The sequence below is a fragment of the Mauremys reevesii genome, linkage group 6, assembly GCF_016161935.1.
Source record: "Mauremys reevesii isolate NIE-2019 linkage group 6, ASM1616193v1, whole genome shotgun sequence".
Lineage (NCBI taxonomy): Eukaryota > Metazoa > Chordata > Testudines > Geoemydidae > Mauremys > Mauremys reevesii.
In genome coordinates, this window is record NC_052628.1 from 115,116,512 (window position 1) to 115,144,387 (window position 27,876).

Below are 27,876 nucleotides of genomic sequence, written 5' to 3' on the forward strand. Positions count from 1 at the left end.
GCCTGTTTCAAACTCCATCATCATGCAATGTTTAGTTGAATCTCTGCTAGCACTAGCTGTAAGTCATTTTCAAAGTTCAAACAATTTCTGTTTAATTTTTTCACATTGCTGAAAACCCAGACTCTCAGAACTAACTGGAAGCAAATGGACGCTTTACCACTGAGTTCTTCATAATTGCCTTTAACAGAAAACTTTAGTCTTCAGCATATGATCACTTGACAATTCTGAGATTTTTCCTGAGCTGAGATGCTTAAGGTTGCAATGGACTCAACTGCTACTGAGAACAGCCTTCAAATCCACTCGGTATCAACTTCAGCTGAACACCTCAGACCTACGCTTAGCACTTGGTAAAAATCATTCCATTACAAAGATAATCTGTACCTGTCTCTCCCTCACCCACTGCCCCTATCTGCTGGTGCTACTAGCCCTGGGAGTATCTCTTTGCTCTTCACTCCAGCAGGGGGTTTTCACCCAAAGAACTTCCTACTGAATGCTTCCCCCATCGGGGAGCCTCCTGCTGAAGGCCCCCTAGGACAGGACTGCGAGAGCCAAATCTGGCTGAGCATAAGCCTCACCTTGACCATTCTGTGTGATTAGCAATTCTGCCCACTATGTAAATGGCTCTTGTGAATGTCCAACTTTTTTTGTTAACAGTAGGGGAATTTTGTGTAGAAGTCACTCAGACATGATGATTTGTTTTTTTAAATGATGGATCACCTGACCAGACATTGGGACTGCTCCCTTTCCCCCCATTTTCATAGACACTGTGGCCTAGAGTCTGATCTAGAGTATATCTGAAGTAACGCTACCGACTTACTGTCCATGTATACCCACGTGAAGTCAGAATCTGTCCTGGGCATACAGGTGGGCAACAGGTATTATAGCGATTTGATTAACAGGGTTCTTGTGTAAATATCACTGTTCCAGATATGTTTAAATACAGAGATACATAATAGATGGAAAAACATGGCTTGTATGCATGAGCACAGTAATGGATATCAGCAGAAGTCTGACCACTAGATTTTCCTCCTGTATAGAGGCATCTTATGAAGCCCAAGCAAGTGGTGTTGGTTGGGGTGATTACAATTGTTAATCATTTGAACATACAATTTCAGTATGAAAGACTGCTGCTTAGATGACTGTATAGGTGATGTATGAATTAGTTTAATGCTGATTAATAGTGGAAAGGAAAAGGTAAGTGTGGTAAGACAAATTGAGGCATATGACACTAATTGCTAGACTCTGGTTTCACAGACAGAAGCTTCCACATACACTATTTGTATCGTTGACAGTTAATTATACCTAGATGTATTACCAAGTCCCTTGCAATTACACAGAACAGTTATAAGCATTATAGCTTAAAAATACCCTTCCAGCTTCTCCACATTGGGAGTATTTTTAAAATTCTTCCACCTTTGAGCCTAGGTTCTCTTCCTCCTATTGCAAATTCTTCTGTAACTAGCTGAATATTCCACCGTATGCTGGGCCTGAGCCCCAGCTAGTGTAAATGGGCATAGGTCCATCTTCACTGGACCTATGCTGATTTAGACAAGGTGAGGGTCTTGCTTGTTTTGGTGCTTGTACCACTTATAATCTGTAGCCTATATGAGACCTCTGAAAAGTTATCTTTCAATTCTTTTCTATTGAGAAGCTGGTGGCTGGGGCAGGCGAACCCTTCCCCTCCTCCACAAAACCCTACTCTTAACTATGAAGCTAAAATCCATCTCCTTGTTTTACATTTCTGAATCCTGGATATTTGGGTCTGGTAGTTGCCATTTAAGTAAGATTCCACATTTTGACCATTTGTGGTGAAATATTTGATGTTCTCCACACTGAGATTCATGAGTGTCAACTTTTTCAACACACCCACAGCCATTTGGCTCATGTTGTAGAACAGGAGCTGGAAGTTTCCATTTGTAAAGTAAAGCAAGTTTTAAAGATAGAGTCACATAATAGCCATCACCAGGAATGGGAAGCGTGTGTGTGTGGAAAAGGGGGATATTCTTCCAAGTTCTACCCGCAAAATAAACCCCACACATTTCAGTCATCAAAGTGAGATTCTGCTCATAGTAGATTGTGCAGCTAGTCAAAATATGACTGTACAGCTGAATTCCACTGGGCTCCTGGAGCATGGCTTCACTTTGCTGGGACTTCAATATGCCCACTGTTTGTGCTATGTTCCTTGGCTAGGCTCCTTCACAGAGATAAATGAAAAATGGTATTTTAGACACCACATTCTTGTGGTACCAATTCGAGGTGGTACTTGCTGCAAACTGTGCAGATCAGTGACTCTCCCTCTTCTTTCTCATACATGAAAACTGAAACATTGAGATTTAAGTCATTATCACTGGGGCACCTGAGTTAACCTCTCCCTGTGATGAGTAGAGCAGTTCTAAGCTATTGGTCCCAGCTCCCTGCACTCACCTCTGCATCACTTATACTCTGTTCACATTTTTGAAGTTTTCTTTACAACCACAATAGCTAATGACTTTTTTTTTTTAAATGAAAGCTCAGATTTTGGAGAATAAGATAGGCACCAGTATAATATATGGGAGTGCACTAGCAGAGTCCAAGCCCAGATCTTCACTACTTTCTTTTTTTTTTTTAAGCTCCTTGGCACCAATATCCCACACAGTTGGTCTACATGGGAAAACTGACCAGCAGAACGATAGCAGTATAACTATACCAATAAAGCTACACCAGTATTGTGCAAACTCTATTCCAAAATAAGTGTCTTTATTCCAGTATTGTTCTGCTTCCAAAGTAATTTATCCAACCAACAGACTTTGATGCCAAGCTTCAGCCTAGGGCTGAAATGCCAGAATTGAAATGAGCCTGGAAAAGGATTTACAGAGACAGAATCTAAACTTTGACTTGGGCAGCACAAACACACACTTTCAAAGGCACTGAAAGAACAAAACCCTAACAGCGTGACATTTTGAATTCACGGGCAGATCTTGAACTTTTATGGGTAACATTTTCAAAAGTGCCTAAGTAACCTATGATAAGTTTCATGGGACTTAAATGCTTTGGGAATTTTTACCCCATGTCACTAGAAAAGATGAGGATAATTGGACACAAACAAGATTATTTGTTCACAAGGTTAATAGTTAGGTTTTATATACTCTAAAACTGACAATAGCACATAGTATCTCTAACTACCTGGGAAACCAGGATACTGTTACGAAGACTAAACATAAAAAACATTAGGGTGCACTAATGTTCCTGCACAGAGCGAATGAAAGTGACTGAATCCATGTCTGTCTTAGGATAGACAATGACAACTTTGTCTGCTTTCATTAAGGTCAAGTACAGTACATAGATACTATGACAGATACTTTAGAAATGCAGATTAGAACAAGCGTCTCAAATTCTGGGTGGGGCGTCCTTTCGAACTGAATGAAAGAAGAGAGGAAATCAGAAAAATAAAATGTAGGAGTGATATGTCAGGCGAATAGTCTTACTCTGAGCTGACAAAAGAAATTTAAGTAAAGAAGAATACTGTCAGTTCCATAATAATCTACAGCACCTCTTCTCAGGTGAAGCCAGACTCAACCATGGAAGACAAGCATATGAATCCAGAATGAAACAGGCTTTTTTTAAATAAAAAGGTCAAATATAAAAAAAAATTTTTTTTAAACAGCTCACAATCTGTTTTCCAAATCATATAAAGTAGTTCTGAAAGATGGCAGCTTCGACAATGGACAACATATCCATCTCCTTCATTCTGAGAAATAACAGCCCTCATTCCGACTCTAGTCGAGGTAAGACAGGAAGAATAAGATTTCCAAATGCAGAGTCTTGGGTTATGAAATATCCTGAAGAATGTGCATGTGCATGCTGGAAAGAGGAAAACACTTGTTTAAATCATTAATTCCACCCCCCCACAAGCTCCAAAATAATTCAAGGTTTAAATTTCACGTTTTGCATTTATTTTACATTTGTCTGAGCCTGCGCATAAGCTCTGGTATCAAACTTCCAAACAGATGAATTAGATAGTCTGCTTCTAATATCCCACTGGGATTCCAATTGGGGACCAACTCCTGCTCCCATTGATTTGAGACCTCTATTTGTCTGTTGGACCCAAATGAGTCACAAACCATATGCCAAGAACTGTCAGTATAGATCCCCACTCTTGATTGGGCTTGTTGTGTATGTGATGTTTCACTCCATATTCTTTATGAAAATATGCTTACGATATGAATGAATAACTGAGATGTACCTTATGCAAGATGGGTCTTGTAAGACATCATTGGAAAGGTTATAATTTACTGGATGTGATTAATCCCATTTGTATGCCTGTATCATTTCTGTATCTGAAGTTAAGAATATGGACTATGAATCTGTATTTCAACTATGCTATTTTGGGTGATGCCCACTGCTAACACCATGAACCATGGTACAACCATGGAAAAGCCAGACAGGGCTGATGGCCCATCAGCGAGGACAATGGACTGTGGTAAGGCTTGGCCTTCCTGTGGACGCTCCATACTGCCACTGACTCATGGATGCTGTGATACTACAGAGTCAGGTGGTCTTGTCACCTGACATTAAACATTACCTGGGACGACTTGTAACTTTCCACTGGAAGGGAAAGGGAGTCAAGTTTGGGAAACAAAGGATTCCCGTCTTATGTAAATCCTATTTAACGGTGGGGAGGAAGGCAAATGAGACTCCTCCTCTCTATGGCCTGTCTGCACATGAAGAAAGACTGCTAAAGCCACCTGAAGGAAAGGCCAGGCAGGGGTCCAGTCTGAAAAGGAATATAACTGGAACTCAACCACAGAATCTTTGCAACCTGCCTAAAATAACATTTAGGGTGAGAATTTACATTTTGTAACCTTTCTTAAGTACATTGAGCTTAGCTTGTGTATTTTGCTTTATTTGGTCAGAGACAGAACAAAGCAGATTAATCTCTTATACTCAAAATTCACCTTTTGTAGTTAAACTTATTTCTTGTTTATAACATAACCCAGTTTATGTGATTTCTAACTGGGTGGGCAAGGAGTTGTGCATATCTCCCTCCACATTGAGGGAAGGGGTGAATTTCATAAAACCTTTTCGAGCGGAGGGATAGCTCAGTGGTTTGAGCATTGGCCTGCTAAACCCAGGGTTGTGAGTTCAATCCTTGAGGGGGCCATTTAGGGAACTGGGGTAAAAATCTGTCTGGGGATTGGTCCTGCTTTGAGCAGGGGGTTAGACTAGATGACCTCCTGAGGTCCCTTCCAACCCTAATCTTCTATGATAAAAGGAGTGGGGACCAGAGGGCTGGGGCGGCAAGCCCCTAAAGCTGAATCTTTCCAGAGCAGATCTGTCTCTGTACAGCTAGGTGTGACCCTGCCTGTGTGCATGGCTGGAAGAGGCTTCTGAGCCTAACCTAGCAAGGCCAAGTAAAGGGGACCCAGGCTGGCAGAATAGTCTGACTCAGTGGTACCCCAGCACATCAGGTGACACCCCAAAGGGCCCAAACCTGTCAATGTACTTAAGTCAGAGCTATCTAAAAATCCACAGGCACAGGCCACCATGCACATGTTTTCTTGCACTACCAAGTGTTCCTATAAGGTCAGGTCAGTCAAAGCCCCAAGCCCCCTTGCTACTTCCCACTGCCAAAGTGATGAGGCCAGAGATCTCTAACTTCTCTCCACCTCTGCTTTTTTTATTGTGATGCCAGCTAGAATTTTGCCTCGAGTTCATTTGTGTGCTAGCATTTGGGGGGGTTTTAAATTGTTTTACAACAATGTAATGGTGTAACAACAATTTGGTAGTGCAAACCAACTACTGATATTGTATCATGGAAATAAGGAATTGGAGGCATGCTGGAGGGGTTGGAATTTCATTTATGTTGCCAAATATAGAAAAATCTTCAAGAAGAAACCTTTCTAAGGATACTTTACCTAAGCTCTGTAGGTACAAGGTTGTTCTCTGCCTGGGTTAGAAAACAGAAGTAAAACCAAAAGGAAGGAGGATCTGGCCACTCACCTGTAATGCTGCTTTTTGTTGTGCTGCTATGTGCTGCTGCTCAGCATGATCCCGGAAATCCTTATTAAGGGAAGATCTTGCAAGTGCAATGCTGTAATAAAGACGAGGCAGGTAGAATTGATCATCTGTAAGAAAAGCTGCATTTTTGTCACGTGGGGTCATGGGTATAATGGATTCCAAGATTTTATATGGATTTGGGGTTGTGTTTTTAAATCCATAACTTGACATTTTGAATTTTTGTATATGCCAGTGACAATATGCAATAGCAATAGCTGAACCATTTTGCTGAGAATACCAAATATTGCCACGCTAAACCCAGAAGCCTGACAGATTTGGAGCCCGATTCTGATTTCACTTTTCTTGGTGTAACTCCACCGATGTCAATCAAAATCCGCTGGCATCATGCCAGTCATTTGACATTCAGTTTCTTAACTATAGCTTTTGCTCTTTTCACCATTGCCACCCAGTGACTCTCTCCTAAAATAGTATTTGTGATGAAACAATGTATATGATAAAACAATAGCACTAACCATGGGTCCATATTCTTCATGATGGGAAGATCAGATGTTTGGCAGAATGGCTGCAGAACTCTGCATATAGGAAAAGGGTTTCCTATTGATACAGAACTCAGATGAAGGCCCTTTTTTTGCTAAATAAGCTATAGACTATAAAATGAGTGCTCATATCTGTGGGCAAATATTATTTTAGGTTTCAGTTTAAAAAAGTAATTGAGACATGAGTCCAAACAAAATATTACCTTTTCCTTACATTTTTTTTAATAGAGAGCCCAATCCAGCTCTCACTGATTTTGATGGGAGTAAGTGCCAGATTTTTAAAAGAGCTCATCACCCAGCAGCTCCCATTAAGGACAATCAGAGTTGCTTCATGCTAAACACTTCTGAACTGGGGGAAAATCTCTAAAAGCAGTAGTAAAGAACATAAGAATGCCCATACTGGGTCAGACCAAAAGTCCATCCAGCCCAGTATCCTGTCTACCGACAGTGGCCAATGCCAGGTGCCCCAGAGGGAGTGAACCTAACAGGTAATAATCAAGTGATCTCTCTCCTGCCATCCATCTCCACCCTCTGACAAACAGAGGCTAGGGACACCATTCCTTACCCACCCTGGCTAATAGCCATTAATAGACTTAACCTCCATGAATTTATCCATTTCTCTTTTAAACCCTGTTATAGTCCTAGCCTTCACAACTTCCTCAGGCAAGGAGTCCCACAAGTTGACTGTGCGCTGTGTGAAGAAGAACTTCCTTTTGTTTTAAAACTGCTGCCCATTAATTTTATTTGGTGGCCCCAAGTTCTTATATTATGGGAACAAGTAAATAGCTTTTCCTTATTCACTTTATCCACACCACTCATGATTTTATATACCTCTATCATATCCCCCCCTTAGTCTCCTCTTTTCCAAGCTGAAAAGTCCTAGCCTTTTTAATCTCTCCTCATATGGGACCTGTTCCAAACCCATAATCATTGTAGTTGCTCTCTTGTTAAGACCTATGTGAATACTTGGAGCTAAGTAGTGACCCTCTGAACAGAAGGATTTATAACAAACACTGAACTGCACTGCTTTTAAAAAAAACTGGAATAGAATACTAATTTTCACTTATTTTATTAGGGGAAGATATTTTGTTATCTAGATTTAAAAGGATATTTTGAAGCACAAAAGAAATACCATATTAGCTTAATAAATGAACATTTTCTGGGAGCATGCTCCTTTAAGAGGGCTTGCTTAGCAGCTGTGAAGCACCCCATTTTTCTCTCTCTCACACACACAAAGGGAAAGCATGTAGGTCAAGATTCAGAATCCAGAAACAAACACAATCATCATTCTTGCACTGGTTATTGGGGGCATGCAGCACACAACTCTATTATGTATTTTGTTTAGATCTACAGATGATTACCAGTAAGGAAAGAACATACTTGTACATCAAAGAAAATCAAATATTGTCCAAACAGGTATATGAACATAAAGTACCTGGCTCCAGGGTGATTCGTGGAAGACTGGTTTTGCATAAGTAATTTTCTCTTCTCCTTGTCTAGTTCTGCCAAGATTGCAACCCTATTTTTATTCTGAAAACCTGGTAAGAATCAGAAAAATATTAGATTTGCCTTTTTACATGGGGCACCTATAACCTTATGGAATTAAAGTCACTGCACAGTATGACATTATGATGAATATACTAATCTTCAAAGCTTTGCACCAATCTGAAAGGCTATTAATAAATAGGTTTTATTTTTCCCCTCTCATTTTACAACATGAAATGGCTTCCTAAAGATATCATACATATTAATATATTTTAAAATATATTAGCTATCATCTCTAGTTAGGTTTTGTTCAGGAACCAGTTTTACAGCTATAGCCAAGAGGTGTATCTGCTAAATATTTGGCTTATTGATAGTGTCAGAGACCTTTTTTTTTTTAAAGTGAATGGACATACAATTTGAAAGCATGACAAGAATGAATGAATTAATGCATTCATAGGGCATGATTCTTTATACCAGAGTCAGGGAGAACTCTGGAACTATAATGAGAGTTTTGCTTGAATAATGAGTAAATGATCAGGCCCATTTGCTCTAAAATTAGACACGACAAAATTCTCCTTTCCGATATATCTAGTCTATCTCAGATGCAAGTATTCTGCTTTCTCTACACCGCCATAACCTCTCACTGAAGTCAGGGAGTTCTGGTGTGTCTGGTAATCAGAGTACTGCAGTTAAGTTCTACTGTATAGATCTAAAAAAGTTTTGCCCTTACTTGGTTCATTGAATGTTCTTAGGGAGCAGAAAGGAATCTTTGGCGCAAGGGATGGTTTCAGGAGACAGAATGAGTAAGGAGGGAAACTGGGACACACTTAAAATGGCTGCCATCTTAAGGAGCCACTATTTGTGTATTTTATATCTGTTTTAAAAGACTTGTACCACTACAAATCTACGATAAGGCTTGGTCCCCCGCAAGGACCAACTGTCAAGAACTTACTGCCTGTTACTCTGATTTCTCTCACTGCCTCATTCCTAAATCACAAAACACTGTTGAAAAAAAATAGCCCCACGTTTAGGCTTTCAGTGACCAATGCAAGATCAGTTGTCAAGAAAATGAGAAACCATCCATCACCCGAGGAACCTGATGTTTTCAGTATAACATTTGTCTAGATGACTCAGTTGCCCCTGCTCTAAGACAGCTGAGCCTTGGGAGAGGAAAACAGCTGTAATTTTTGCACTCTGATCTTGGATATTTGAGATACCAGTACCATCCCAAGGACATTTTAAGTACCTCTACATATTACACAAGGTCTGAGCTAAATCCAAAATGTCAACAGCGTATCTACTCCAGGCAGTCTTTAGCCACATGTTTACAAGTGAACACACTAGATCTGGTCAGTGGAATGGGGGTAGGCTTTGTATAGAGAACCACTCCCACTGCAATCTGACCTTTCTTCAAATACATGGACCAAATGCATACTTGACAATCAGAGCACCAGGTGGGGTAAATGAGGGACACCTTTTTAACTGGTATTTTTAGCTAAGATTTACATTATGCTGGTTATATAAATTCATGGAATCATAGGACTGGAAGGGACCTCGAGAGGTTATCTAGTTCAGTCCCCTGCACTTATGGCAGGATTAAATATTAACTAGACCATCCCTGACAGGTGTTTGTCTAATTTGCTCTTAAAAATCTCCAATGAGGGAGATTCCACAACCTCTCTCGGCAATTTATTCCAGTGCTTAACCACTCTGACAGTTAGGAAGCTTTTCCTAATGTCCAACCTAAACCTCCTTTGCTGCAATTTAAGCCCATTGCTTCTTGTCCTACCCTCAGAGGTTAAGAAGAACAATTCTTCTCCCTCCTCCTCGTAACAACCTTTTATGTACTTGAAAAGTGTGATCATATCCCCTCGGTCTTCTCTTTTCCCAGACTGAAGAAACACAATTTTTCAAATCTTTTCTCATAGGTCATATTTTCTAGACCTTTAATCATTTTTGTTGCTCCTCTCTGTACTTTTTCCAATTTGTCCACATCTTTCCTGAAATGTGGCGCCCAGAACTGGACACAATACTCCAGCTGAGGCCTGAATAGAGCAGAAGAATTATTCTCAAGTCTTGCTTACAACACTCGTGCTAATACATCCCAGAATGATGTGTTTTTTGTTGTTGTTTTTTGCAACAGTGTTACACTGTTAACTCATATTTCGCTTCTGATCCACTATGACCCTCAGATCCCTTTCTGTAGTACTCCTTCCTAGGCAGACATTTCCCATTTTGTATGTGTGCAACTGATTGTTCCTTCCTAAATGGAGTACTTTGCATTTGTCCTTATCGAATTTCATGCTATTTACTTCAGACCATTTCTCCAGTTTGTCCAGATCATTTTGAATTTTAATCCTATCCTCCAAAGCACTTGCAACCCCTCCCAGCTTGGTATCGTCTGCAAATTTTTTAAGTGTACTATTATCTAAATCACAGATTAACAGAATGGGACCCAGAACTGATCCCTGCAGAATCCCACTTGTTATGCCCTTCCAGCACGACTGTGGACCACTGATAACTATTCTCTGCGAATGGTTTTCCAAACAGTTTTGCACCCCCAATTAATCTTGTTTTCATCATGAAACTGGTTGTATGCCTCAATAATTTTAGAGATGTAGGAGAAAATAAGCTATTTTAAACGGCAAGCCAAATGTCTGAAAAGGATTATGAATTAAGTATGATTAGCAACATACTTGCCACAGTGGAAGGTAGTGTTATATATTGAAAACCCTACAGGGGAACAGCAGGGATCTTTGTCCTACTACCTCTTCTCTTTCCCCATCTCCCCAATACTAAAGCGTAAAGTGATTGTTTGCTCTGAAACTATACGGTCAGGCACAGCAAAAAGGGAGGAATAAAGCATTGGCAAGGCTGCTGTCCATTAAGCAATTTGATTCAGTAATTATTATTTTAACTGTAAGTAATCTGATTAACAGTATTCATGTAATTGAAGGGTGTTCTGTGGGGGAAAATACCCAAACATTTATATAAAATCACAGGAAAAAGGTTCTATTTAGAGAGAAACTGGCATCTTCAGTAAATTCATTCTTATCAGATCTGGTAATACTTAAGAGGAAAACAGTCTTGCTTAAAAGCACTTCATTAAAGACCAACTGAAGAAGCTACAAAAATCCTATGCTGCAATTATAATGTTTTTAATTCCTCTGTTCTGCCTTTATACAATTCCTATACCAAAATGTGGTTATACAAGAAGCATATTACCACTGTCACTAAGGGCCTGATTTAAACAAAAATGCAAAGGGCTTTAGACTAAGAATTCTTCTAATGAAGAACTTTCAATTCACACCTTCACTAATCGAGTAGTTTCCTTCTAATAGCCTTAGAATGTCTACACTTTACCAAAATTTAACCTCAGAACATCCCTGTTATGTAGATGGGCAAGCAGTATTATTCCTCTTTTGCTGACAGGGATGGTGAGATGAAATGATTTGCCCAAGGCCACATAACAAGTCAATGGCAGAGCTGGCTCTAAAACTCAGGACAAAATATTTACAGCTCAAATCTGCCCTTTTAAAGTTTGGTTTTTCTAACTTCAAGGGCCACATTCTGTACTCAGTGGGTGAGCTGAAAACCTACTTGCATCATTTTGATTTTTCACATGCAAAACAAATGTGGCACATACCCTGAATTACATGAGAATCCACTTCAGAGAAGCAAAAAGCACAGTTTACTGAAACTGATGCCATAGAGGGCTTAGCTTACACAAGGGGGGGGGGATTCCTGTTCATGGAATTCTGGACTTTGGGCCCCAAAGCAAGAGAGAGCAGCATGGATTTCTTTACAAACTATCTTCTGCTTCCCCAATGCCTTTTCCTCTCCCAGAGTGAACATGACCCCTACCCAAAGGATATTTTTACGGGAAAATTTGAAACAATACAAGCAATGACCTATGAAGATTCCCCTCATAAGACTTACCAGGCTTGAACACCAAGTTACAGATTCTATAAATGTGACTGATGGCCTAATTTGGCCAATAAAACCATGTTTCCCCTACTGATGAGGCTATGCAATATGGGGCAGGCAGGGGGGACAGGGACAGGACACTGGCTTTTAAAAGGTGAGGTTGAGATAGAGTTGGCAGTTAGAAGAATCTTTTTACTTGTAATCTGAGCACATGTGAACTGGCAATCACTGAGAAACACTGAAACTCATAATGCCACTTTTGGGACCACTTTTCAGAAAAGAGCCACACCTTGAACCCAGATGTAGATACATACTGTACAGAGTCTCAGAGCATTTAAAAATATACCACCACCACACTCCTTGTTCTTTCTGCTCAATTCAGAATACGTTTCAAAGTAATTTCTCTATCAAAATACAAATCATCATCATCATAATGGTGATCTTCATTCTATGAGGCAATATCTGAAATAGCAGAATCCTAACAATTTATGCAACATATTTTGGGTTTCTAGGCAATCTGTAAGTAATTACTCCACCATTTTTCATATGTTAATTGCGACTACTGCAATCACAAAATACAATATAGCAGACTATTACACAATTTTTGTGGTAATTTACATTCTATGGTCTCACATACGTTCTGCAGCAGTTAAGCAAAATGAATATTAGTAACTCATTAAATTACACTTGAATTATTAAAGGATTATTAATATTTTATCTGTCCCTCATGACTATGACCACATATACATATGAATATAATTTGTTCATTAGGTTATGGATGCAAAGTCCTCCAGGGAATGTCAAATCTACTAATGCCCTCAAGGGCGAGGTTTTACATTTGGATCTCTGAAGAGTTGTACAATTGCTAGATGACTCCCTCTTGATTACATCATCCAAAGCAAAAGTACAATTTTCTTCTTTACACTGGATTGTGGCTTAAATTGGATTAATGATTCACCAGTTTCATAAGACTGCACTTGGTTAACACACATTTTTAAACCAATCCCTGCACCCTCTATATGAGGCTTTGTCAGCATGAAAGAAAAAATGTTTAACCAAAAATCGGTACTACTTAAAGTGAATAAATAGCAGCTAGAAGACATACAAGAGCACCTAACACAGGGAGAATAACAGCACATTGAAAATTACACTTTTGGGCCAACATCAGTGCCTCCAAAGTTTATCTTATGTTAAATTGCAGAGGTCTGTTGTGCAGGTCAGCTGGCAGAATTTAGCCCTGTGAGAGAAAAATACGCAGAACTTATTTCTTCCATTTCTCTGAAGTGGGGCCTAGAGGAAGAGTACTTTCTAAAAACGTAACTATTGTGTTGCTACCATCACACTAATGCTTACAGGAAGGTCACATGTAGAATAAAACCTATGATGCTGTCACCCAAGACAGATGCCTTCTTTGTTCCCAGCTTTGTGCATGAGTATATCATCATCAGCAGCACCAGTCCTATTAATACATGTAACAAATGGTTAAGAATGTATTACCATTTATTGCCAAGCACTCAGTTTATTTCTTGCTTTAAAAGCTTATTTTCAAAGCCACAGTGGTCTGTAAACACTTCCTAAAGACACTGTATACCACACTAAAAGCTTTTCCTTTTCTTTATTAGAGGAAATTTATAAGTGCTCCATGATATAAAAGCCACAAAGTAAGGCTTTTATTCAGAGTCCTATTTCGCTTTTCAGTCCTCCTACACATCTCATCTTTGGAACTCTAATGAAGGAGTATTTTATAATGTGTTCCAATGAAACTAAAATAAACCTGTTTAGCCAAACCTTAACATTTATAGTTTGAGTTCACAGCTGTAAGGACGTGGAGTTACACTGCTGATAAAATATTTTTAAAAAAGTTTGCTCAATTGCTTGAAGCAAAAATATACAAGATGCTGTTTACTTATATAACAAGTGTGTGTGTATATGTTTCTTTTGGTAAGTCTGAATAAGTTACCTGTTCAAAAATTAAGCAGAATGGGTATGAAGTGAAGTCCTTAACCTTGTGCTTTTAATTAAGAAGCAATGCATCAAAGAATAAATTCCCTGAATAGCATCAATATTTGTGCTATACTGCAAGCCTGATAACAACAAGCGATGCATGAGCCAAGTGTGTCTATCAGTCTGCACCTAGGCTAGTACTCTTTGGCCAGGCAGAACTAGGAGATCATTGCTGAATCCTTCTGACACCCGATTTCTTCTTTTTGTCTTAGAGTCTCGTTCTTTTGCCCATTTACCTTTTGGTTCTTTAAAGAGTTAAGAGGGTTTTTTGAATACTTTTGATTATTATATTTATACTATAAAATAAATATTCAGCTCCTTGAGTGATTCTTAAAGGAGTACTTGAGAAATAAAATTAAATAATTGCAGTTTTCCTTTCTAAGTTATAAGCTACCTAAACTTTGGGGGAGGAGGAGGAAGAAGAAATCACGTGAGTCAGACTTGTAAATCTGTATTCAAATCTTTGGAAGTGAAGCTCTAAATTCAGCACTGGAATATTTGTTAGTCTCTGTAATGATGGAGTTAAACTGATTTTTACAGCCAAAACCAAGGTTTATTATGTATTTACAAGTTTGGTGTTTAAGGCCAAATCCTACAAAAGTATGCCCATGCTGAATCCCATTTGAAGTCAATGGGACTATCCCCCCATCTTTTTTTGCAAAATTCCACAAAAATTTTTTATAAGTACTTTCTTCTGCAAATCAGCACATCTGTCCCCCCCCATTCCCCAAACCATCTATTTGATACAACAATCTCTTTCATGTCCAATATTGGTCTGGGCTTATAAACAAGCCCTATGTTCCACTTCAGAGGTGACTGTACTTCAGTGACAGGTGAAGCAACTTCTGTATTTAAAAGTCTGGTATTGCAAACACTTATGTGGGAGAGTAGCCCCATTGCATTTAGGTGTACAGTTACTTGTGTGCTAGTGTTTACAGGTTTGGGGGCACAGACCACTACCCTGGAAGACATTCAGTGCAGGGGGCTGCTCATGGGACTCTACCCACACAGGACAACTTGGAATTGGGGCCATACTTTGTAAACCACATTGGGATCACTGTGTTCAACAAACCAGTATTTCTCAATAACCAAGCACACTATTTTTTGCCTCCTGTTGCTGTTCTTTTAATTTCAATCTTTGCCATGGTAGCATGTTAAAATAAGCCAGATTTTCCATTGAGTTCTTTGGTTATTAAATTTGCACTTAAATTTAAATATACAACAATTGTCATAATATAAACAAGCTTTATAAAAATAGTTAGCATTACTTTGTTTTGTGTTTCTTTGTGGTCTCAAGCTCTTGTTATCTATTCTTGATGGCTAATATCTCTTCTCATCTTTTGTTCTCACTTGCAGAACTGTGCCTCTTTGGACCTTCAGTATGCTCCCAGATGCACAGCTTGGCAACCAAGAGCCAAATTCATAAGAACATAAGAAAAGCAGTACCGGGTCAGACCAAAGGTCCATCTAGCCCAGTATCTGTCTACCGACAGTGGCCAATGCCAGGTGCCCCTGAGGGAGTGAACCTAACAGGCAATGATCAAGTGATCTCTCTCCTGCCATCCATCTCCATCCTCTGACGAACAGAGGCTAGGGACACCATTCTTACCCATCCTGGCTAATAGCCATTTATGGACTTAGCCACCATGAATTTATCCAGTCCCCTTTTAAACATTGTTATAGTCCTAGCCTTCACAACCTCCTCAGGTAAGGAGTTCCACAAGTTGACTGTGCGCTGCGTGAAGAAGAACTTCCTTTTATTTGTTTTAAACCTGCTGCCTATTAATTTCCTTTGGTGACCCCTAGTTCTTGTATTATGGGAATAAGTAAATAACTTTTCCTTATCCACTTTCTCAACATCACTCATGATTTTATATACCTCTATCATGTCCCCCCTTAGTCTTCTCTTTTCCAAACTGAAGAGTCCTAGCCTCTTTAATCTTTCCTCATATGGGACCCTCTCTAAACCCCTAATCATTTTAGTTGCTCTTTTCTGAACCTTTTCTAGTGCTAGAATATCTTTTTTGAGGTGAGGAGACCACATCTGTACATAGTATTCGAGATGTGGGCGTACCATGGATTTATATAAGGGCAATAATATATTCTCAGTCTTATTCTCTATCCCCTTTTTAATGATTCCTAACATCCTGTTTGCTTTTTTGATCGCCTCTGCACACTGCGTGGACATCTTCAGAGAACTATCCACGATAACTCCAAGATCTTTTTCCTGACTCGTTGTAGCTAAATTAGCCCCCATCATGTTGTATGTATAGTTGGGGTTATTTTTTCCAATGTGCATTACTTTACATTTATCCACATTAAATTTCATTTGCCATTTTGTTACCCAATCACTTAGTTTTGTGAGATCTTTTTGAAGTTCTTCACAATCTGCTTTGGTCTTAACTATCTTGAGTAGTTTAGTATCATCTGCAAACTTTGCCACCTCACTGTTTACCCCTTTCTCCAGATCATTTATGAATAAATTGAATAGGATTGGTCCCAGGACTGACCCTTGGAGAACACCACTAGTTACCCCTCTCCATTCTGAGAATTTACCATTAATTCCTACCCTTTGTTCCCTGTCCTTTAACCAGTTCTCAATCCATGAAAGGACCTTTCCTTTTATCCCATGACAGCTTAATTTACGTAAGAGCCTTTGGTGAGGGACCTTGTCAAAGGCTTTCTGGAAATCTAAGTACACTATGTCCACCGGATCCCCCTTGTCCACATGTTTGTTGACCCCTTCAAAGAACTCTAATAGATTAGTAAGACACGATTTCCCTTTACAGAAACCATGTTGACTATTGCTCAAGAGTTTATGTTTTTCTATGTGTCTGACAATTTTATTCTTTACTATTGTTTCAACTAATTTGCCCGGTACCGACGTTAGACTTACCGGTCTGTAATTGCCGGGATCACCCCTAGAGCCCTTCAAAATACAATTCAGTGTACAAGAGCCGCTGAGAATAGCAAAAAAATACTACATCACTGAAAAGTCTTATTTGTTTTCTTTTGGGATTTGAGTTTAAAGAGACATGCACTAACTCTGTGCTCCCAGTATAATTAGTAGTGTTGTATTTCTCTTACCCCTTCTCCTACCCTTAAAAAAGTTAAAACAAAAAAAGGGAATCTACTCCTATTGAAATCTTGCTTGTTTTCTGATCTACAATCTTGGAAACTGGATTCCTGCCTCAAAAAAATGGCAGAAATGGTTTCCCCTTAAATTATACTTAGAGGATGAAATCCTGGTGCCAATGACTTCAATGGGACCAGAACGTCACCTCTAATTTTTCTCCTTAAACACACCTGAACAATGAATGAATAAAATGAAAGCAAAGTGTCTGCAGTTGAATAGATATCAACAAGAATACCTAGTTTAAAAATTACCTTGACCTGGAGGGTTTGCTGCCATCTTGCTACTTTCAGTAGTAATTACCCAATTACAGTTGGAACTCTCAGCTTAATGCAAATCTGCAAAAATGGACAAAACATAAAATATTAACATTCTTTGAAATTAAATCCTAGCTCTCATTCAATGTGGGTTATGAAAGAGACCGTACTTTTAGCACCTGTTACAATGTGTCACTCTGATTCAATGTAACAGTTGATCAGATTGTTGAATTCCCTATTATTGTATTGTTGGCTGAGTGTTATTTTGAAATCTGAGTTTTTACAAGACAGTCTTTCGTGACAGGAACCAACAGTGTTTAATATTTGTTTCTCCCACTCCTGTCTTCTAGAGGGTTTACACCAAGAACATATTTAGGTTTATTAAATGGGGCATTAAGTTTCACTTATATACTTTTCTATCATTAACTCATCTAGAAAGATTCCAAAGTGTTAGTAGCTAGACAATTAAGTTCCTAATCAACGCATCATCTCCCTAAGAGAGCCAGAACCACTTTCTGACTCAGTCATGAGAGACTTGATTTTGCTCCCAATGAGTTCCATGATGAGACTTGCATAGACTTCAGGATCTGATCCATACTTTAAAGTCTGCTGTAGTACCTTAGCTGCATGCAGAAATTAATTTAAGAACTTGTACTGTGTGATTTATTATTGTAAGTTATTTATATAGCACCAAAAACCTATATCACACACTTTATGATTTATTATTTATATGGGGATGGCTCAGGCAACACAATATCCACTGATCTCTCTCTCTCATACAGAAAATCCCTACCCTAAAACATTTTATTATTTAAGGTGCTGATTCTTCACACCCTCATTACTGGGTTTAACGCTTATTACCTGTAAGGTAACAACAAGGTACTATGGCTACACCTGGCAGTAAGTATTTGAAGCAGCAGACCCTAAGGCTTTATTCCCTTAGACTTTATTCCCTAACATTGATGCCACTGGTGCAGCTCCACCAAGGAGGCAACAGTGGGACTACTAGCACAGACTTGGGGCTTGATCCATGTTGTCTAATCCTGCTCAGAGCAGGACTAGCTGCAATGGTAAGTGAAGTGCCAAGGACCCACCAGTCACCTGATCTCACTGGTTGGTGCCAGTGATGGTAGCCATGGTGGGTTGTTTTAGGTAGAAATATTAATGCCAACAGTGGCAAAGGGAAGGTAAATACACGGGGGGGGGGGGGAGAGGAGCAGGTCAACCTGTGGCAGTAAGGTCAGATGGTTGCTTTGCTTATCAGGGCATGTAGCAGGAGAGCAATGTAGGCTGGTTCTGGTGTGGTTCGGACGGGAAGCCTCTAGCATGGAGAGGGACTGGGGGAGGAGACAGGAGGTGGGGGCTCCAGGTGTAGGAGAAATTGAGGCGATGGGGCAGTCCAGGCCTGGAGATGTCAGGGCAGGGACACAGCACCCCCCACTGGCTGCCAGAGAACCGGGCCAGGCCTCATGTCCAAACGGTCCTGGTGGGCCCGGGAGCCAGGAGTGCACATGGCCCAGATCCCGCCGGCAGCCGGGCACACCCAGGCCGTGGAAGGCCAGTGAGTTATGAGGCACCTACCCCCAGCCCCCCCCCGCGCCCTGACACTGCTGAGGGGCAGGCCCCACTGGAGCTGGTCTGACAGCCCCCCAGGCTGAGCACCCCCCAATGCAGCCTTGGACTCTTCCCCTTCCCCCCCGCTGTAGGCTTGGACTCTTCCCCTCCACCCCCCAGCTCCACATCACCCTGCTCTGCCCCCGCTTCAGGGGCGGACTCTTCTCCTCTCCTCTCTCCAGGCTTGGACTCTTCCACACACACACACACACACACACACACCCCGCGGGCTGCAGGCTTGGACTCTTCCTTCTTCCCCCCCCCCTTCCCAACCCACCCATCTTCCTCACGCCCCTCGACGTTGGGCGCGCCCCCCAGCTGCAAAGTTGGACTGTCCCCGCCTGCAGAGATGGGCTCTTCCCCCCTCCCTCCGCTGCACGGTTGGACTCCCCCAAAGCAGATGAACTCACCCCACACCCCGCTCATGACGCAAAGCATGGGCGACACTCACGCCCGGCCTCCGTTTTGTTCCCCGGGCGATACTGAAACACGTCACCGCTCCCGTGGGCGGACTCAAGCTTGGTGTGACGGGCAGCCTTTGGTGGCCAATCACCTTCAAGCCGTTCAAGCGGCGAGTCCGTTGCGCAACGCCACCTTCCGAGCGCGCGGCGAGCTGGAGGGCGGGAGAGAGGGGTGGGTGGGGGCCTGTGTCTTGGCAACAAGACGGGGGCGGAGCGACCGTGCATCGCCCTATCAGTGCCCGGGCTTCGCTTGACCCGAGCAACCTCGGCCGCTAATAGGGCGCGGCGGAGCGGGGTGGGGGCGGTTCCCCTGCCTGGGGTAGTGGAGGAGGCGGGGGTCTCACTGAGGGGGCACCTTGGGGTGGGGGACCTGGCTGTAGAGCCTGGGGGCACCCTGGGGTGTTGGACCTGGCTGTAGAGCCTGGGGGCACCCTGGGGTGGGGGACCTGGCTGTAGAGCCTGGGGGCACCCTGGGGTGGGGGACCTGGCCGTAGAGCCTGGGGGCACCCTGGGGTGGTGGTGGGAGGCAGCTGCTGGGGTAGGTCCCAGGTCACCAGGGCACAGGGTGAGAGTGGCCTCTGACCTGAGGGCAGCTCCCTTTCTCTCCTCAGCTTGCGGGAGCTGCACCTAATTTTGGAAAACCCAGGCCACTGATTTCCTTTTAAGTTTATGTCTTTGATTTTATTGACCCTACACTAAACCCCTTTTAATCCTTACCTTCCCCCTGTTTAATCTAATGTTCCTGATGCTATCAGAACATTTAGGATACAGATTTTTCCTGTATCTGAAAACGAAACGTAAGGCGTTAAAGCCCTGGTCCTGTAATGCGCTTTGTGTGGTTCTGTGCCTGTGTGAACCCCACAGAATATGGGGTGCTATGCAGCATCCCAAGACAGACAAACAAAAGGCAGAACTACAGCCAGTATGAACCATTGTTTAAAGGTATTGCAATGATTTCATAAATTCAAACTGAGACTGCAAGTGGCTTGTTGTCTGATGGCTTGTTTTTCCTAGAAGGTCTTGAAGTGAAATAGATAATACTGGGATTTTGCAAATAATAATGCAAACCCCAGAAAAATATATAGAGGAACATACATTCAGGGGCTACAACACTAGGCCCTGATTTAGCACAGTAGTTGAGCATGTGCTTAATTTATAAAGTGATTTTCCTTATTGAAGTCAATGGGACTACTGCTTAAATCCTTTGCTGGATTGAGGATTTATTTAATGTTTAGAACCAGAGAATAGCTTACTTAGAGGAGGGTGAGTGTTTTCCTGGCTCACACTTGCGCACGTTTACTTTTTAAAAATCATAGAATCTCAGGGTTGGAAGGGACCTCAGGAGGTCATCTAGTCCAACCCCCTGCTCAAAGCAGGACCAAACCCAACTAAATCATCCCAGCCAGGGCTTTGTCAAGCCTTGTTGGGATCAAGGAGACGCGGAGTCAAGAGGTTTGTTAAGCAGGCGTCCCGAGCTCTCTTGAGCTGGGTTTTTATTAGTAATTAGATCAAAGAGCATGAGATCATAGTTACTTGTAACATATTGATTGGTTCCCCCACAGCCATCTCCCTTTGTGCAATATATCATGAATGGTGAAGAGACTACGTGAGCTATTAGAGAGGCTACATGCGCTATTGCCTAGTCTATGCTTAATCAATAACCTGAGCATTGCTTTACCTTAAGCCAGGAGTAAATGTAATAAACACGTGTGTGGTTTGCCAGCACAGCATGTTTCACTACATCTCCCCCTTTTTGTTTTTAAGCAATTTGCAGGCATAATGAATGCTCTGTTTTGTATTAAGTCGTTGCCAAGGGCAGCCGTGGACAAATAGGCTAATAAGTGAAGGAATACACTGTAATATGCAGCAACAAACTATTAATCCTGCAGCTATAACAATAACATATGCAAACATTTGCTTGTTCATCATATAAGTGTATGTTGAAGTCAGGGATGGGGTTGCTCAGTCCCTGATGCCACGCCATCCTTGTATGGTCGAACGTATCGTGCAGGTACCCAGAGCGGGCCGCTTGGTGTTGATACAGCTGCGTAACCGCGCCCCCAGGTGATTAGTGGCACAGGTCCGCTCCACTCCGGGCCAGGTAGCTGACGATAGGTTACCTTCGGAGCAGGAAGAACTTCGGTCGTCTGATAATGCCGTTGTGCCCTGGTGAAAAATTGAGAATTGAAAGGTAATAGATTTAAATGATTGAGTGTAAACAGTACTTGAGCCAGCCATTCTTCCTTTTCTGTCAGGCTGCCGGGGACCATTCCCCCTTTTTGTTTTTGCCGCAGGAGAGCAGTTTTTAATGTGCGATTAGCTCGTTCTACAATGGCTTGTCCTTGGGAATTGTATGGGATGCCAAAGGTATGCGTGATTCCCCATCGCGTGCAGAACGCTGCCATCGCTGAAGAGCAATAGGCTGGGCCATTGTCAGTTTTTAAAGCTGATGGCTTTCCCATCACTGCAAAGGAACGAATGAGGTGATTACAGACATGTTTCGCCTTTTCCCCTTTTTGTGGCGTTGCCCATATATATCCAGAATAAGTGTCTATGACTACATGCAAATAGGACCAGGGAGCTAATGGTGGGAACCGAGTGACGTCCATTTGCCACAATTGGTTTGCACCTAGCCCCCGAGGATTTACCCCGATAGCGGGGCCTGCGAGGTTTCCAGTACATTCAGGGCACTGCTGAATAATCGCTTGTGCATCAGATAGTGGTATGGAAAATTGCTTGGCCAATGCCCTAGCATTTTGGTGATGTAAGGAGTGACTTTCCATAGGAGAGCAGGGGAAAGCCTTTAAGGTGTTATCAGCATAGGCATTGCCTTGCGAGATTTCTCCGGGGAAAGGCTGATGACTTCTAACATGTGCAATAAAAAATAGATGTCGTCGGTGCCGTAATATCAGTTGTAGGGAAAGAAATAAACCAAGCAAATTATTATCCAAAGATGCAGTAACACAACTAGAAGCAATATTACTAACAACATTTGCAGCATACAAACTGTCTGTTATGAGGTTAACCGGTTGATCAGAAAATGTGTTAAAGGCAAGAATTAACGCAGCTAGCTCTGCACGCTGAGGAGAGCGTTGCGGTAAGGTAAATTGGGATTTCCACTGGTCATTTTTCTTCCAAGCGACCACCCCTCTGGAGGGGCCACCATCGGTGAAAATGGTAAGAGCTTCTTGTATGGGAACGGGAGATACCAAGTAAAATACTTTCAGTGGAATATGCTGAGCAACTTGGAGACGAGGATCCTTGGGAGTATGGTAAGTTACGGACCCAACATAATTGGCTAGGGCTATTTGCACCTCCTCCGAGTGCATACATGCAACTTCCCAGGGGGCGATGGGGATGGGGATAATAATGTTTACTAAATCTATGGCAAACAAGTTTAGTGCTCGATTGCGTCCTTTAGTGATTAATTGAGCAAACATTCCAGACAATGGGACGAGTGTGTTTTTGTGTGTGTGTGGTAAATACATCCACTCGAGGATAAATTCTCTCTCACTTGTATGTTGAAGTAATGCCCCCATGAATTGCTTAGTGTCCCCAAGAATGATTAAGGACGGGGGCACGTCAGGTACTGCTCTATCTACCCATCTGTCTGCCATGGCTTCGTTGACCTTATGCACTACCTCCTGTTGTTCGTTTGTTAGTGATATTATGTCTCCCGGTTGCTTTCCTAATTTTAGGGCATTAAACAGTGGAGTTAGCATAGATGTGGGAATCTTGTAATACGGTCTTATCCAATTTATGGATCCCAGAATTTGCTGAAGTACTACATATGTTAATTTTTTTGGCAAGGTAAGTTTTGGAAGTATGGGCATGGAGTATGCTGCAAGCATTTTATGACCTAAATATTGAAAAGGTTCGGCTTCCTGTATTTTTTCCGGGGCTACTACCAGACCCGATTGACATAAGATATCAGTTAACTCACTTTTCCATGTGGTGGGTAGGGGCCTACCGGCCATTAAGATATCATCCATATAATGGTATACAAGTAGCTTTTTGAACTTATTTCTGAAAGGCTGAAGAGCAGTATTTACAAAATACTGACACATGGTAGGGCTATTTAACATGCCCTGGGGTAACACTTTCCAATGATAACGTGTTGTGGGTTGGGCATTGTTCAGGACTGGCACTGTGAATGCAAAATACTTTCTATCCTTTTCCTGTAACGGTATTGTAAAGAAACAATCCTTTAAATCAATTATTGCCACCTGGTAGTCATAAGGGATTAAATTTGGATTGGGGAGGCCACACTGCAGGGGGCCCATTGGTTCTAGTATTTTATTAATTTCCCTCAAATCGTGAAGGAGCCTCCATTTTCCTGATTTTTTCTTAATTACAAAAACAGGAGTATTATACGGGCTTGTAGTATGCTCAATGTGTCCATCTTTTAATTGTTGCTCAACTAATTGCTGCAAAGCTTCTAATTTGTCTTTAGGTAATGGCCATTGTTCTACCCAGACTGGTTTATCAGTTTTCCACTGTAACGGAAGAGCCTGAGGCTTACTCATCTTCCAAAACCAGTTTTGCCCCTATCTGTTCTAACAAATCTCTTCCCCAAATGTTAAACTGTAAAGGCAATATGCAGGGTTGAATATATGCTATTATGGGGCCTTGTTCCTGGATTTTACTGCAACCATTGAGAGCTCTTTTTAGATGCTTGGCTTCCTCCTACCCCGAATACCGCAGGGGCTATCTCAGAAGGCCATTTAGGTTCCCAATCCTTTTCAGCTATGACAGAAATATCCGCCCCTGTGTCCAACAAACCGGTCAGCCACTTACCTTGGAGTATATACTTACGTTGAGGTTTGTGCAGGGATATTCGGTGTACCAACGCCGCCACCTGTGGGTGAAAGGAAGAGTCGCTGTCGCCTTCAGTACGGGTGGATCCGAAACCTCATGTACGTGTTACCTGTGATTTTTCTCCAGGGAGCTCATATGGCAACAGTATCAGTTGTGCCCAGGAGTCCCCTCGTCTTAAAGTAAAAGGCATGTGACTCCAATACTGAACATATATTTTTCCCTGATAATCAGCATCAATCACTCCTGGAACTACCATAATTCCTTGTTTACTTGCTGATGACCGAGGGAGTATAATGCCCACCGTCCCTTCAGGAAGGGGCCCTTTTAGTTGAGTAGGCATTAAAAGAACTTCCCCCGGTAAGAATGAGGATTTTTCTTCTTGATTATACAAGTCTATTCCAGCACTGCCGGTCGTTGCCGGTTGCGCTCTAGTCAATTCTTCCGCCCCCGTTGTTTTTCCGGGGCCCGGGGAGGGCCCGATCACTGGTTTCCCTGCCCCAGTCCTGATCGACATTGATTTGCCCAATGATACCCCTTGTTGCATTTAGGACATTTTCTGGAGGGCCTACCCCCTTCCTGGGGTTTTCCTTTATGTGCTCCCCCTCCGGGTGCCCTACACTGGCTTTTAAAGTGTCCCGGTTTTTTGCAATTAAAACAATTTCCTGCTGGTTTATTACCTTGTCTTATAGCCCCCGCCAAAAGAGCCATAGCATGGGTTTGACTACCGACATCCGCGCAAGCCTGAATCATGTCCGCTAAAGTGTACGAGGGGCGATGTATTATAGATTGCAGTACCTTCTTGCAATCAGCATTAGCCTGCTCATAGGCCAGTCGCTGTAAAAGCTCTGTCTGTGCCTCCTCGTTATCGACCTGCCGCTGTACTGCTTCCTTGAGCCTATCTATGAACTGCGGATACGGCTCTGTAGGCTGCTGCCGGGTGGCTGTGAAAGACCTAGTCGGTTTCCCACTTACGGGAACCCTTCTGAAAGCTCTCATAACACTAAGTTTAGTACGAATATATGCATCTGGGTCTAACTCCAACTGTCCCTCTATAGTGCTAAATTGGCCTGCTCCATAAATCTGGTCAGGCGTGGCAGCTGGGGTTGAGTATCCCACAGCAGCTAACCTAAACTCACTGTCCCACACCATATACTGGGCGGGGGTCAGCACCATACGAAATAAGTCTTTCCAATCTTGTGGAGCCATAATGTAGCCATTTCCAATTCCTTCTAAGATGCCTGCCACGAAATTAGACCTGATGCCTGTCTCCGTGATAGCTTTTCTCACTTCCCTCAGTACTGTATACGGTAGCGCCGTCCACTCTCTGACGGCATTGCCCTGTGCATCGACTCCTGCCGCTATAGGCATTAACATGGGCAACTCCCCCTCCCACTGATGTTCTTCCTCCAAATTCAATTCCCCCGTCTCACGCGCCAACGCAACCGCCGCCCGGACGCAGCCCCCACGATTCCCCCGGAAACAAGGCTGATCAGTTCCTTTATCAACGGGGGGATCCGAGGGCCGCTGCCCCGTATCCGACACCGCAGGCGCTGGTGGTAGCACCCGCGGGTACGGAGGCGGTGTCGTCAGCGCGAGAAGCGGGGCGGCAGTGAGAGACGCCTGTGGCCCCAGTTTTCCCACTGCCTCAGTACAGCGCTGCCACATGAGCAGGTGCTGTACTGCTGCTCTCGGTTTCTCAAAGAGCTGTGTTCCTATCTTTTGCCAATCTTCTTGCTGCAGGGACCCCTCTTCGGGATACCAGGGGCATTGACATTCTATTTCCTTAACAAAATCCTCTACATGCCGCAGCGTAACCGCTGGGCAACCGCTCCCCTCAATGAGCTTAAATAATTCCTTAGCATGAGCCTTTTGTGGCACTGATAAATCGCTCCCCATACTCACGAGTGGCTGTTTCCAGCGGGTGCACCTAGACTATTCCAGTCGGATGAGCAGGGGTCCTCGGGATCCGGTGAATCACGTCGGGGTCACCAGATGTTGGGATCAAGGAGACGCGGAGTCAAGAGGTTTGTTAAGCAGGCGTCCCGAGCTCTCTTGAGCTGGGTTTTTATTAGTAATTAGATCAAAGAGCATGAGATCATAGTTACTTGTAACATATTGATTGGTTCCCCCACAGCCATCTCCCTTTGTGCAATATATCATGAATGGTGAAGAGACTACGTGAGCTATTAGAGAGGCTACGTGCGCTATTGCCTAGTCTATGCTTAATCAATAACCTGAGCATTGCTTTACCTTAAGCCAGGAGTAAATGTAATAAACACGTGTGTGGTTTGCCAGCACAGCATGTTTCACTACAAAGCCTGACCTTAAAAACCTCTAAGGAAGGAGATTCCACCACCTCCCTAGGTAACCCATTCCAGTTCTTCACCACCCTACTAGTGAAAAAGTTTTTCCTAATGTCCAACCTAAACCTCCCACTCTGCAACTTGAGACCATTACTCCTTGTTCTGTCATCTTCTACCACTGAGAACAGTCTAGATCCATCCTCTTTGGAACCCCCTTTCAGGTAGTTGAAAGCAGCTATCAAATCCCCCCTCATTCTTCTCTTCTGCAGGCTAAACAATCTCAGTTCCCTCAGCCTCTCCTCATAAGTCATGTGCTCCAGCCCCCTAATCATTTTTGTTGCCCTCCGCTGGACTCTCTCCAATTTATCCACATCCTTCTTGTAGTGTGGGGCCCAAAACTGGACACAGTACTCCAAATGAGGCCTCACCAGTGCTGAATAGAGGGGAATGATCACATCCCTCAATCTGCTGGAAATGCCCCTACTTATAGAACCCAAAATGCCATTAGCCTTCTTGGCAACAAGGGCACACTGTTGACTCATATTCAGCTTTTCGTCCACCGTAACCCCTAGGTCCCTTTCTGCAGAACTGCTGCCCAGCCATTCGGTCCCTAGTCTATAGCACTGCATGGGATTCTTCCGTCCTAAATGCAGGACTCTGCACTTGTCCTTGTTGAACCTCATCATATTTCTTTTGGCCCAATCCTCTAATTTGTCTAGGTCCCTCTGTATCCTATCCCTACCCTCCAGCGTATCAACCACTCCTCCCAGTTTAGTGTCATCTGCAAACTTGCTAAGGGTGCAGTCCACACCATCCTCCAGATCGTTAATGAAGATATTGAACAAAACCGGCCCCAGCACCGACCCTTGGGGCACTCCACTTGATACCGGCTGCCAACTAGACATGGAACCATTGATCACTACCCGTTGAGCCCGACCATCTAGCCAGTTTTCTATCCACCTGGCACTATAGAGTGTGACACTGGTGGACTAGGTGCCAGCTCTTGCCAAGGCTTTAGGCATCAGCCAAGCACTGACAAATTCATTGCTGAAAACCAATCCAGCTCACCTGTGTGTTAAGAAGGGTATTGGATTTATAATAATGTGTTTAGACTTTATGAACTGCTTGTAAATGGCTACATCTGTTCATCCTGTGTATAATACCCATAGCCTGTGCTATAAGGTAGTACTTGAGTGTTTTCTATATAGCAGGAAAATGTTTGTTCTGAACTATGTATCTCACCAAACAAGAGAAAACGTACCTACTGTAAAATGCCAAATGCCTAAAAAAAAAGGTATCACCTCTTCTTGCCTGTCAGGAAGGACTATCAGAACTAAATGG

At 42.6% G+C, this 27,876-nt stretch overlaps 1 protein-coding gene across 6 annotated transcripts; it reads right to left on the reverse strand.

Annotated features, from left to right (window-relative positions):
- Positions 1-823: 823 nt before the first annotated feature.
- LOC120408509 (INTS3 and NABP interacting protein) lies at positions 824-19,585 on the reverse strand. Of its 6 annotated transcripts, none has more exons than XM_039545556.1 (6): positions 19,364-19,585; positions 17,337-17,420; positions 13,299-13,404; positions 7,969-8,071; positions 5,980-6,070; positions 824-3,840 (listed from the first exon to the last, which is right to left on the reverse strand). In XM_039545556.1, exons 4-6 carry the CDS (start codon positions 8,004-8,006, stop codon positions 3,745-3,747), a joined length of 225 nt encoding a protein of 74 aa, XP_039401490.1. In that variant the 5' UTR covers positions 8,007-8,071; positions 13,299-13,404; positions 17,337-17,420; positions 19,364-19,585; the 3' UTR covers positions 824-3,744. The 6 variants fall into 6 exon arrangements, with proteins under 6 accessions (XP_039401490.1, XP_039401491.1, XP_039401486.1 ...); XM_039545557.1 differs by lacking the exon at positions 13,299-13,404 and adding an exon at positions 16,846-16,909; XM_039545552.1 differs by lacking the exon at positions 13,299-13,404 and adding an exon at positions 6,510-6,569 and having other exon boundaries at positions 19,364-19,577.
- Between the last annotated feature and the right edge of the window lie 8,291 nt (positions 19,586-27,876).

Coding starts and splice junctions, on each gene's coding strand:
- LOC120408509 (XM_039545552.1), bottom strand. CDS start 17,361: ATGGCAGCAAACCCTCCAGGTCAAG. Junction 6,570..7,968: donor ACGAATCACCCTGGAGCCAG/GTACTTTATGTT, acceptor TCCTATATGCAG/AGTTCTGCAGCCATTCTGCC. Junction 6,071..6,509: donor ATGAAGAATATGGACCCATG/GTTAGTGCTATT, acceptor TCTTTATTACAG/CATTGCACTTGCAAGATCTT.